At 41.7% G+C, this 13378-nt stretch overlaps 2 protein-coding genes across 2 annotated transcripts; one reads left to right on the top strand and one right to left on the bottom strand.

Moving 5' to 3' along the window:
• LOC139292778 (gastrin-releasing peptide receptor-like) lies at positions 1-4883 on the bottom strand. Its single transcript, XM_070915156.1, has 3 exons — positions 4468-4883; positions 1149-1500; positions 1-315 (listed from the first exon to the last, which is right to left on the bottom strand). Exons 1-3 carry the CDS (start codon positions 4881-4883, stop codon positions 1-3), a joined length of 1083 nt encoding a protein of 360 aa, XP_070771257.1.
• A 3675-nt stretch (positions 4884-8558) lies between these two features.
• Positions 8559-12559, top strand: LOC139292901 (lanC-like protein 3). Its single transcript, XM_070915302.1, has 5 exons — positions 8559-9092; positions 9570-9693; positions 11086-11283; positions 11360-11567; positions 12400-12559. Exons 1-5 carry the CDS (start codon positions 8559-8561, stop codon positions 12557-12559), a joined length of 1224 nt encoding a protein of 407 aa, XP_070771403.1.
• Positions 12560-13378: the final 819 nt, after the last annotated feature.

The following is a 13378-nucleotide window of genomic DNA, read 5'->3' as shown; positions in this document are numbered from 1 at the left end:
TCAGACGGTGGTTATGTTTGTGCTCCCGCTGCTCTGACTGTACAACCTTCTGGGAGAAGCGCAGCACAGGAGCTGCTTGTTGAAGTGTTTGCTGAAGCTTTTGCTCATCAGGTAGAGGGCAAATGGGTTCACACAGGAGTTGGTGAAGGCCAAAATGCGAGCACACACGCTGGCGATGAAGTGGCCCAGCGAGGTGTCCACCTGGTCGTAGTGGTAGGAGCGGTACAGGTAGATCACGTGACTTGGCAGCCAGCAGACAGCAAACAAGGCAACAAACACCAGCACAGTTTTGGCCAGACGTTTTCTGGACTTGATCTGACAGGACAGAAGAGAGAGAGGAAATCAGTTTCAACAAACAAACAAATAATCTGTATCTGTGACATCTTTGTCCTTGTTATTATTTATTTGTCATCTTGTAGCTGTTTGTTGTTTTTAGCCACAGTAGCAGCATGACTCCAGGGATTGTTGTTTGAATGATCCACCACTTTGGTGTGTGCAGACATTCATGGTTCCCGGGGGTTGAGTCCTTGTGACTTTGGTCATCCCCTGACTTTTCCTCTAGCACCACCAGCCACCAGACAGTTTTGACAACTATTGGATGGATTGCTATAAATTCTCTACAGACTTTCACCCTGCAAATATATAGAGATCTTCTTTTCTTCCAGCGCCATCATCAGGTCAAAATGTGGGTTAGGCCAGTACAAAACCAAAGTGTGACAGCAGCACAGGAGCAGTTACTAGGCAACCAGCAGAGACTCCAGCAAGTTACTGGTCCCAGCCAAGAAATAGTCTGGCCCATAACTGGAGACAAAAGGGAATTGTAGTTTCATGCTTCGATTTTTGTACAGATTAAACAAACGGTGGATTTTGTTAGCTTTGAACCGATCAAGGCTAGCTGTTTCCCGTATTTGTGCTAAGCTAACCGGCTGCTGACTGTAGCTTCATATTTTCATATTTATCTTTTCATCCAACTCTCGACAAGAAAGCAAATAAGCGTATTTCTCAAAATGTCAAACTATTCTATTAAAGTATTTGGAGAACCTAATGGTTTTGTTAAATGTTTCCTTTAATGGAAAGAAGGATTCATATGAAGACCACTTTGGAAATAAGACATAAAAGCAGAGGACCCCACACTCGGACACTCGGACCTGTCTCTGGAGGTGCAGGTGTCCTTCAGCAGCGATGTCCACAGAGCTCCTGACCAGACTGCGAGCGATGAAGCAGTAGTAGACAGATATGATGAAGAGCGGGATGATGTAGAAGATGAGGAAGGAGGCAGTGGAGTGGATTTTCGGGTGTAGCTCCCCGGCGTGGGGGTAGGGAGCACAGGTCACAAATGTCTCATTGGTGTGGCTGGTGGTGAAGGTGTGCAGGTCAGAGAAGACGGCTTCAGGAATCGCCAGAGTCACGGAGAACAGCCAGATCGCCCCCACTCGTAAACAGATACTGAGTCTAGCGCTGGACCTGTGGATGTCCAGCGGTTTGACAATAGCTTTGTACCTGAACGAAAAAGAGAAATTGGTAATTAATGCTGATTAAGCAGCATTCACACTATTGGTCTTCTAATCTTTATCATTCTGACTTCTTATTATTCTTTTTCCATACATTTTTCAATCGACTACTCCTTCTGCATACCAGCAGAAACCATTCAAATGTTAAAATGTTCAGCTCAATTTTTTTTATCATGGAAGTGAATGGGAGGAATCATCAAATGATCTTCAAACCCACTCTATTTGAAGTTCTACTCCCTCCGCATACTTTCAGCTACAGACTTCATTTAAACTTGAAACAGGTCACAAGACTTTGAACTATTAAACTTATATTCAGCTTTTTGATATCTTTTACAGTTTTTGAATCATCACAGTTTAAGTTTCATGCTTTTCTAAGTCCTTTTCTGAGTTTACAATGTATTGTGCTGCTTAGAATGTCACATGACCTCTGATGTCACCGGCTGATCCTCTTCTGCTGCTCTGCTTTTTCAAAATGTTCTGGCTTCAGCCCTCTGTAACTTCCACAACTTTCACTTCTCATACACAATCTGTACATCAAAATGTAGGCAAGTGTGTCTTCTTCTACACAAAGTCAGTGTTTAAGCAATAGGACCGACAGATTTTCAATATTCTGCCTCACAGCAACAAGTGAGCCCTTCGACTGTCTCATCGGCTCTGATGATAATTTTGCTCGTGAGCAAAAACACCGATGTGGGGACTTTTAAAACGGTAGTTTCAGAGTCATTTCTAACTTTATCCACACCTTCTGAGTTATGGAATAGCCTAGTGCTGAAGAACCTCCTCTTCATCTCAGCTCATACTTCACATTTCACTTTCATATCTTACACTTCAACTGACAACTGACAATTTAAATTTCTTTCAAGTAATACACTTCAGATTGCACCTCAACTCTTTCAAGGAGGCCTAATTACTTGACAATCAACTCTTTTCATTGCTTGCACGTCACCCACGACTACCAAGTGCTTTAACTCCTTGCAAGTTACCTGACACTCAACTCTTGTCAGTCATTGAAATTATACTCATTACGTTAAATTTTACACTTCTTTCAGAGCTTACACTTCAATTGAAAGTAGACTACAGGTCACATACAAACTTTTAGCAATGTAGTTCATCGGTTTGACAAAGCATTTCTTCTTTCAGCCTTTTCAGACAATTCATTTCGACTTGACAGTATTACAGTTTAGCTTCCAGCTTTTCTACCGATGTGTTTCAGCTTCTCTAAGAAATGCAGTTCAGCGTCCAATTCTGCCAGTGTTACAATTCAGCTGCCAGGTTTTTAGACTTTAGACTTTTAGACTTTAGACTTAGACTTTATTAATCCCACAGCAGCAAAGACAGAAAGGTGCAGAAACACACAGCAGACAAGCACTGTGTCAATAAGAATTAGAAGTATTAGAAGTATCTTTTTTAAAAAAGTAAAACAATATACAAATAATAAATACAGATATAAAAAATGCATTTCGCAAATGCATTTGAGCTTTCAGATTTTTCAGGCAATTTATTTCAGCTTTCAGCATTCATACGTATTTTCTAGAGGAAATGCATTCATTTAAATTTTATTGTGTAAATATTTGGTACATACACGGTACCAAGGAAATACTTACAGAGTAGCAGACTTAACGTATGTCCTTTCACAACAGCTATATCACGAAAAGGAATCAAACAGCTGTAATTAAAAAGGGGGTGAACAATGTCACATTATTTAACAGAGACTGTTCATATCAGGCTGAACTCTGATTACCTCATCATGCATTATTCATGTAATCCAAAACAACTGCATGATGTGTTATTTTGTCTAATCACTGATTTCAATGCAGTACTCCAGGAGACTGAATTAATAAGAAAGTTCTGATTATCTCACAGTAGATTATACAGCAGAGAATCGGGACCTTCTCTATCTATTATGGAACCAAATTATCTCTTCATATGTGAAATCAGGGGTTCCCAGCCTTTTTTGGCTTGTGATCCCTGAAAATGAAAGAATATACTTGTTACTGGTTGCATGTCTGGTTAGACCAGTGTAACTTAAGAGAGATTTATTTCCTTGTATCATATGAATCATTTTCAGAGGAAAGTCTGACAAAATAAATATAAATTTGATCGTATGTATTTTCTGCTTCCCTGTTCTGTTAATCATCCTGTGACCCTTCAGGTTGGGAAACACTGTAGTAGATCAATCTAACTCACGGCAACTCAAGATCACATAACATCACACTTTCATATGTTCCAACAAGAACCTCTCATTTAGTTGACGTACTGTATTTGGACAATATCATTCTTCTCACAGTAGTTTTTACAATTTAACAATAACTGAACATTTTAAGCCACTGTTGGATCGTGTTTACAAACTCCTGTTGTGTGGACAAGCATTGTTCAAACCCACAGAACCTTAGTTGAAATTATAGAGGAGAACACAAATTTGCCAGCAAATTTGTTTATGGAAAATTTAGGGGTTTAAATGATCTCAGGGTACAAGCAAGTATGCGGACCTTGATTACCAATACCACATAATAAAGTATTTCTGACATGGTGGGGCTTTCAAGGTGAGTTGTGCTATTTTTACATTTTAAAATGAAAAACTCACACATTTTTTAGACTCAATAATTTAAAATATTGAGTGAATATTGAGTGAGTGACTACTTTTGACTAATAAACAAATACATTATTCAGTCTTTTATTGCTGACAACATGGAGAGGGCTTTGCATTTAGACCTCAGGCCTTTAATATCCTAATAATTTAATTTAAGTAATTAAGTTTCCTTAATTTAAAAATGTAAAATATGTGTATTTGATGCAGCAGTCAAAAACATACTTTTTCACCCATAAGCTTCACGTCGCATCAGTGAGTGTCAGTCCCACTGTGTGGAGTTTTATTCAATCTAAAGAAACCTAATGTTCAAGGAATCAAGAAGGTGAGAAGTTAATAACACTTTTAAAAGCATGCCCAGACTCGTACCGGTCCGCAGAGAGCGCAGTGAGGGTGAACACGGAGACTCCCACCGAGGTGAGCTGGATGAACGGGATCAGTTTGCATCCGACGCGGCCGAAGAGCCACTCGTCCACCAGGTAGCGGCTGGCGTCCACCGGGGCGCAGGTCACCAGCAGCAGCAGGTCCCCCAGAGCCAGGCTGGACAGGAACAGGTTGGGCACCGTCCGCATGGACTTCACCGACAGACACGTCTTCATCAAAGTGACATTTCCCACGAGACCCACGATGATGATGATTCCGTAGATGGCAGCGATTCCGATACCAGGGAGCCAGATGTTGTACTGCTGCTGCTCCCCTGTGGAGTCCCAAAATACTCTGGACACATTCAGAACCAAAACCCTGCTGTCCTCTGGGGTTAAAACGAATGAATCCTCCAGAGACATAGCAGCCTTCAGGGAGGGGACAGAGGTTTTCAACAGGGGAGTCTGATGTGTCCTGGTGCCTGACTTTATAAACTATATGCCCTCCTGCTGCTGCGTGCGTCATTTCACGCGCTACAGGCTGTATGGTGTCAAGATGAGGGTGCAGATATACATATAGGGGATGTATAGGCTGATCTGTTTCAACGCCACGAACAGAATAGAGGTCCTCCCTTTGATTTCCCCCTAAAGTAGGAAGCTTTAAGGTTGTTAAAATCGTATTCTTTGTATTACTTTCCTCAGTGTATCTAATGTAATTCAGAAAGTGTTGGTATATATGCACACATGTTCTGACAATGAAAACCAAGAATACCCATATCTTTTCAGGCTGCACCCATCAAATGGAAATATTCTAGCTGTCCTGTGCATCATTGTATTCACATTTCCCATAATTCACCCTGATATATTTGGTATATTTGGAAACGTCCACTAGAATTTGAAATAAATAACGCCATATGGGTTTTAAAATGGTTGGCTGCACAGCCTGACTTTGTACTCTAAGAACTTGTCCACTTCACTTCCGAACTGCAGACAATACCGATTTGGTTAAAAATACGTCTTATAAATCTTACTCCATGGATACATTTCATTTTCATTTAAAAAGTAGGCTAAGTGAGGTATGGAAGTTTCAAACGTGTTTGTTTTATGTCCAAAACACCTTTATTCTCCTCTAAACCTTTCACCTACACACTGTCCAAAGTCCCCACATCTCATTCTGGAGCTGCATTATTTTATGGTGCATCAGATGGTGCCAACAGGCCCCTGAAATCATTTTCTAATATAAATGCAAATTGAGTTTTCTCGTATCAAGGCAGCAGAAAAGACAGATGAAAAGATGCTCCTCCGAGCATGACTCCAACCATTTTAATTTTCCAGACTCTTCTGTTGTTTGAGAACTTTGGTCAAAATTGCCTAATGTGTTTTGGCTGCAGAGTTGGTAATTCTCTAAAGTACCCCCCCCCCCTCAAATGTGTATAATTTATTTCTTACTATTTGTATAAGATGGAGAGAAAACAGTCATCAAAGTGAAATGGCTGCTGGGACTTGAACCATGCTTTTATCTGAGCTCACAAACAGGAACACACGACAAAAACCGATGCTGACTCCACTGCCTGCTGTTTCAAGTAATAACTGGATGGACCAGATTGATCCAAATGATGTTTTTCAGACCTCTGAGTGCAACTGCATCCACTCCTCCTTGATGTCAAGGCGACATCCACCATCTCTCCATCATCCTCAGCCTGTGTCTTTCCGTTTCAAATTAAATCTGCAGAAAAGTCTTTGTTCAATTTGCATTTATTTTTCTTCATTTTAGTTTTTGAAGAAGAATGTAAGTAGTTCCATGTTCATAGGGTGACCTTTGCTTCCACAGTCATATCTCCATGGCATTCATCGTCTTTTTTTTATCTCTTTCTTTATAAATGGGGCCAAAAAAAACCTCATTTCAAATTAAAATGTTCTTCGAAGCGTCTCTCACACAATCTGGACTCAGATAACCACTTGAGTCATCTTGGAAATGGCACGCTGTGTGATAACGCTGTAATGAACACGGCTGATAGCTGTTACCTGTGATAAATCTCAATATCTCATGTATTTGGGGGTTTAAAATGAATGCAGTGGAGCAAAAGTAGAAAGTCTTAAAGAGCCAAAATCAAGCCAAATATAAATGAAAAGTATTCATTCTGCAGAAAAATGTCCCATGTGCCTGAAAGATAATGATACTGTTGCATCATTGTACAAGCAGCATTTTGCATAGTTGATCGAGGTGGTGCTAGTTTTAACTTCTTCATAAATAATCAGGTAATTTAGGTCAGTGGTTCCCAGCCTAGGTGTCAGGTCCCTCCAAAGATACATTTGAGGCTTTGTGTTAATTTCTGTTGTATATATTTGTTAATTTATTTTTGTGACCTTCCACTAATCTTTGCATTTTTTTTTACTAAATATTGGATAATCTGACCTCTTTGGACCTTGAACAGTTATTTAAATGAAACTATGTGAAGTTTAGATTTAGTTGTAAGAGGTCACACGTTAAAAAGGTTGAAGATCACTGATTTAATCTTTAACAATGTGTTATATTTAAAAAAAACTTAAGAATGTAACATCATGTAAAATCAGATAAATGTGGAGTACAATATTTCCCTCTGAAATGTAGTGGAGTAGAGAGAGTATGAAGCGGCAAAGTAAAACTACCTCAAATCTATTTAACTTATGTAACTTAATACTGCAGTACAGTACTTCAGTACATGTACTTAGTTACTTTCCACCAGTGGGGGACGCTGATAAGTTATAGGGCTACATTCAATCAACTCCCCACAGTTCAAAGTATTTTTGTGTGTATTTGTTGTGAACATTAAATACCGTGTGTGGCTTCAGCACCATGGACAGCAGCCGGCTGAGCCTGCGGGCTTTTGTCGCCACCTGGTGGTGAAGAAGCTGAACTGAACGCTGAAAACAATAAGATTGAGTTGACACTGATTACATCTCAAAATGCACTTTTTCATGGCTTCTCAACAAAGATATGTGACCTCGTCTGGACCTTGAAGAGGAGGAGGAGGAGGATCCATTTGAGGACAGCTCTTCAACGGTGGCTTCACACAGGCTGGTTGCTACCCACGACCCCGCAGACTCGGTCACAGCTTCGACAGAGTCAACAGACATGATGTGAGTTACTCAAATATACCTACGAGTGTGCATTAGCCAAAACTAATGTAGTGTCATTCAGCAGTCCTGCATTAGATCCTACATTCATGAAGGCCATAATGTTCAGTTATTGTTGAAACTGAGATGTGTTGATTCAACAGTATGACAAAGCCAGGGAGAGCTCAAGGCGTATCATGGTGTGTCCTGTGTACCAGCGCATGTGTGAGGTTCGGACCTGAAGGCTGGAGACATTCCTATCGGTGGATCAGCTGTGCCCCCACTGTCAGTCCTCCCCATGTTGGAATAGCCAGCCTGTTCTAGAAAGTCTGGGAAGAACCTCCAACTTTCCACGGCGTTGTATCTGAGTGGAGCCTCTTTCTGTGAGCTTGAATATACATATATATATATATATATATATATATATATATATATATATATATATATATATATATATATATATATAGCAGCAGGCTCAGATCAAAATGCAGGAAATGCTCCTACAGGAATCATTTCCCCTGAGCCATGAAAGCCCATAGTCAGCTCAGCTCTGTCAATATGTTGAATATGTTCTGTAGGGGGAACACATTCAGGCAAACGGGGTCCAACCCAGGATGGTCAAACATGCATGATGTAATGTACATCATCATTTATTTGCTGATTATATTTTGTGTTATTAATATGAATCTGCAAAATAACTATAGGTATTAAATACACGTAGTGGAGTAAAAAGTACAATATTTCCCTCTGAATTGTAGTGTAGGAGTAGAAGTTAGATAAGTAACTTGAGTAAATCTTTCCACCTCTGTCAGACATTGAAGTGAACTCGTGCAGGTCCAGTCAGCCAGTATGAGGCTGATCCATCACTGCTGTCATCCAATCAGCTGAGGGCTGACGGGACTGGGTCAACCAGAGTGTTGTTTCCTCTCGCATCCTTGGATACCGAGCAGACCACAACACTGGGGCCTGCACGTTGTGTCTGTCGTCTGATCATCGTCGGTGATGGAGAACACGCGCTGCTTTGCCAACCGCTTCTCTGACTACAAAGGCGTGCTGATCCCGGGTCAGAGCGCTCAAGCCATCTTGCCCTCCGTCGTCGCCACCGTCGATAAAATCCTGAAAAGGCTTCCCACCGACATCAGCGACTGCGACGGAGGGCTGTACGATGGTCCGGCCGGGGTGGCTTACATGCTGTATCACGTCAGCGAGTGCCCGCTGTTCTCCGAGCACCGGGACGTCTACCTGAAGACGGCCAAGCACATCATCGACGCCTCGGTGAGATACGTGGATGCGGAGCCCGACACAAACATGCGCGCCGCCTTTCTGCTCGGCGGGGCGGGCATCTACGCGGTGGCCGCTATGATATACAAATCCCTGGGCTTGGCTGATTTCGTTAAGCCGTTGACCAAATTTCGTAACCTGTGGGAGGTGTGCGCGCCCATCAATTTCCTGGAGTGCGGCTCGGATGAGCTGTTTGTGGGGCGGGCTGGGTACCTGTGTGCCGCCCTGGTCCTCAGACAGAAGCTGGGCATCGAGGTGAGCTCCTAAACCACAAGAGTGTCTCACTGTTAGTGGCCTACTTCACATAAAACACTGGACTACCTGTTAACAAGTCAAATAGTCACACACACACACACACAAGACAACAACCCCGTGCACATTTACTCAAGTATCCTACTGTAAGTACAATTTTCAGGTACTTTTCGTTGAGTATTTCCATTTTATCCTACTTTCTACTCCACTACAAATATTGTACTACATTAATTTGATAGCTTACGTTACCAGTTACTTTACAGATTGAATAGAATTTTAATTATCATGAGCATGAACAAAAAAATTATGATGCAACAGGTTTACACACAACTCTTATATCATATATGTATATATAACTATAATTTACAAGGCCGAAAATTACTGAATGGTTGAGTCTTAAATTTTTAAGTGTTTGTTCATATTTTGTATCGTGGAAAGTTAATCATCTAACTTTGCAAATAACTCTCTTTTATTCTGCAGATTCTGGGTAAAGATCAAATCAAATCTATTTGTCAGGCCATCATCGAGTCAGGAAAGCAGTACGCCAGGAGGAAGAGGAAGCCTTTCCCCCTCATGTTCTCGTACTATGGAACAGAGTATCTTGGTAAGAACACCAGCAAAGTTAGTTCACCGATACAGAAGTCTTTCATGTCTGTCCTTGTTATCCAGGTACAAGTGTGAATTACCATTAAGAAATTTTAGATTTTAGTTAAAGCTGCTGTCCTCTGATTATAGGATCTGCTGTTATCAGTCAAAGATGCAGACTTTAGAGACGGTTATAGATGCAGGGTTGGTGTGTTAAAGTGTGTAAAGCTAACTTTCCTTTCCTTGATTGCATCAGATGAAGAGAAGCTGTCAGGGTTGGAGATCAAGAACTTTGAGGATGATGAGGAGGTGAAATAAATGACACATTAAAGAAGAAATATCTGGATGTTTAGTGAACACACCTGGTCAAAGGTGCTGCATGTGTTACAGTTTTCTTGTCCTGAAAGATTTGCTCACCAAGACTCTGCCAGGTATCCCAGATAATTATGTCCATATTTGAAGATTCTGCACTTCACGATTTATATCCATTGCCAGTGCAGGAAGTGTGCCGTTCATTAGTTTAATCTGCACAAAACTTTAAGTGTAATAACCTCAGATTGCTGTTTTACAGGGGGTTATGTGCTGGGGGAGTATATCTTGGTGGGGAGAATTAACTTCTTGTAGTCTCCGGCACATAATCCATTTTTAGACTTTGGTTTTTTATAAGTATTAAACAAACAAGACACAACATGTATATTAGTGAGCTTCAGAGGTGCTGGCAGGCACCTTCGGACAGAGCCAGGCTAGCAGTTTTCTATTGCTTTATGCTAAGCTAAGCTAGCTGAATTGAATCATATTGAACAGCTAGGCATGTGACTGGTATCAATTTTCTCATCTAAGTCTCGCCAAGAAAACAATGTTTCCTTTAACCATAACTTAACCAGATTTAATTTGCCATAGCCACGATCTTCCCCTAACCTGAACCTTTCTGTAGTTGCCATTCGCAGATATTGTAGAAAAACGTTGGCTTTGGACGTAAAAGAATTTCACCTTGAATGTAACCCGTGGTTTTGCAGAATCGTCCAATATCGACTTTCTTGTCTGGGGCTAAAACTGCAAGACTACAAAGATCTGTTTTACTTTCTCGACTTCACTCTGCATGTACAGTATGTTACTCGATTGCTCTCAGGGATCAGATGAGTATCTTGTCTTTGAAACCTCAAGATTACTGCACTAAAGCATGTTTAGTACCGCTTACGTATTTGACAGGAGCTCAACTGTTCTGGCAGATGACTTCCTCAGTGATGGAAAACAAAAAAATGCCTGTCAAGTATGTATAGTGGGCTCCAGTTTGTAAGGTAAGAAGCAAAAAGAAACTCCAGAAGGCTTCGGGTTGTGTCTGTTTGTGTGCCTGGCATGGTGCTTTGCTGCATGCCTGGTTCGATGGGTACGTGATCCCCCCTCCTGTCAGGTGCAGCCCACGGCCTCTCATCAGTGCTGCAGATGCTGCTGAGCTACCAGGACGTGCTCAGTTGGGCAGAGAAGGACCTGGTGTGGCAGAGCGTCGACTTCCTCATGAATCAGGAGCAGAACTGTAACTGGCCTGCAGAGCTGGGCGCCATCATCGAGAGAGAGAACGAACTGGTGCACTGGTGTCACGGAGCCCCAGGTACGCTCGGTGTGCACACATGAGCCCGCACAGGTGTACATACATGGCTTCTCAGTTTCTCCATCCTCTCGTGCAGGTGTGGCGTATCTTTTTGCTAAAGCCTACCTGATCAATAAGAAACCCCAGTATCTGGACACGTGTATCTGCAGTGGGGAGCTCGTGTGGCAGAAAGGTCTGCTGAAGAAGGGACCTGGGATTTGTCACGGAGTTGCAGGCAGCGCTTACATCTTCCTCCTGCTTTATCGGCTCACAGGCAACACGAAATACATCTACCGCGCTCAGAGGTAAAAAATCCCTCCTACTGTTTCCCACGGGGCTGTAGTCTGGATTTTAGAAATGCTAAGGTCATGAGTTCAAGCTCCACCATTGAAACCCACCTGCTGAAATTTGTGACCAGCCAACACATTCATTTTTTAGCTGCGTGGCTCTAGAGATGACAGTTTTGGTCTGTCGGTCCACCACTTTGGTCCAGGCTGAAATATCTCAACAAATATTGGATGGATTGCCATGAAATTTGTTCAGATATTCATGAAAGAATCCTACTGACTTTGAGGATCTCCTGACTTTCATCTAGCGCCTCCATGAGGTTCACATTTGAAACTGAAATTTCTCGACAAATATTGGATGGATTAATGTTCCCTATGAATTTGATTAACTTTGGTGATTCCTAAACTTTTCCTCCAGCGACATCATCTGGTAAAAGTTTGAATGTGTCCAAGACATCATCGTCAGCCTCAGCTGTACTTTGTGTTTAGTGATAGCAGATGTTAGCATGCTAACATGCTAAACTAAAATGGTGAACATGGTAAACATTATACATCAGCGTGTTAGCATTGTCATCGTGAGGATGTAAGCGAGCTGTTAGCATGGCTACCAGAAACATCCACATTTTAAAAATATGGAGTCCAAAATAACTTTAGACTAAATACCCCATTGTGTCTAATTCATGTGTTTTTCTAGAATATAAATCTCTCCTCAGACAAAAAATGTAGAAGATGTGACCTTGATGTCCTCGGTGGTGCAGTAGCTTTGGCCCTGCTTCCTATCAGCTCTAATCTGTTCACTTAAAATGTCACTTTCCATTCATGTCTCCCCACTCTTCTTTCCTCCCCAAAGGTTTGCAGAGTTCCTCTTCACTGAGGAGTTTAAGGCCGGCTCCCGCTCGGTGACCAGCGTCTACAGTCTGTTTGAAGGCCTGTCGGGGACTGTTTGTTTCCTGGTCGACCTCCTGCAGCCAGACCAGTCAGAGTTCCCTCTGTTTAGTGTCTTTGTGTGAATGGACCCCGGGTCACTGCCAGTCAGTTGTTTGTTTGGGATTTAGAAAATCACATTTGAGTACAGTTGCAGTAGAAAAATTGTCTAGTTTTGTGTCTGTACTAAAGTGGATGTTCAGCTTCCAGGCGTTTACCAGATTCATTCCACTTACTGTGACATTGCATATTTCCATTTACAAAGTAGTCAGTTGCACTAAAGCAGAGGTTTTCAAACTGTGAGGCCTCCCCAGAGGGACACGGGGGAGTTGAAGTAGGGGCGTGGGGGGAGAGATGTGAGGCAAAGATACTGCGTGAGGTGAATTTGAGTCAAATATCAAACTCTCTGAATCACAATTCAGTCAAATCTGAACACAGAGACCTGATACACATATTTTTAGGTTTAGTGTGACTAACACTTCCTGACGATATTATTATCGCAAGTCCATAAATCCACTTGGAAACCATAGAAAAAAGATGGTCCTTAAAACTCCAGAACTTGCCTGACAATCATCACGACAAAAGTCTTCAGTATCAAAGTCATCCAGTGATAGTTGTCTGTAAATCCAATTAAATATTCTACAAAGATGCTGCTTTCAGGTCAGAAACACACATGCACGTGTACCATTGACAGCTAATATAAATGTCAATCACACCCAAATCACACAGAAGAAAAACAGAAAAGAGAAAAGGTGTCACATAATGCCTTCTTCTACCACGTCACCAGCTCAGTGTCGCATATCTACTTATACAATCATCAAAGCTGGGTAGAGATGTATAACCAACAGATGCTGTGGGAAATAACTGAAGATTATTGTCTTATTAATAGTGTGCAATATTACAGA

This window comes from Enoplosus armatus, chromosome 11 (assembly GCF_043641665.1).
Source record: "Enoplosus armatus isolate fEnoArm2 chromosome 11, fEnoArm2.hap1, whole genome shotgun sequence".
NCBI lineage: Eukaryota > Metazoa > Chordata > Actinopteri > Centrarchiformes > Enoplosidae > Enoplosus > Enoplosus armatus.
This window is presented reverse-complemented; position numbering and strand designations above follow the sequence as displayed.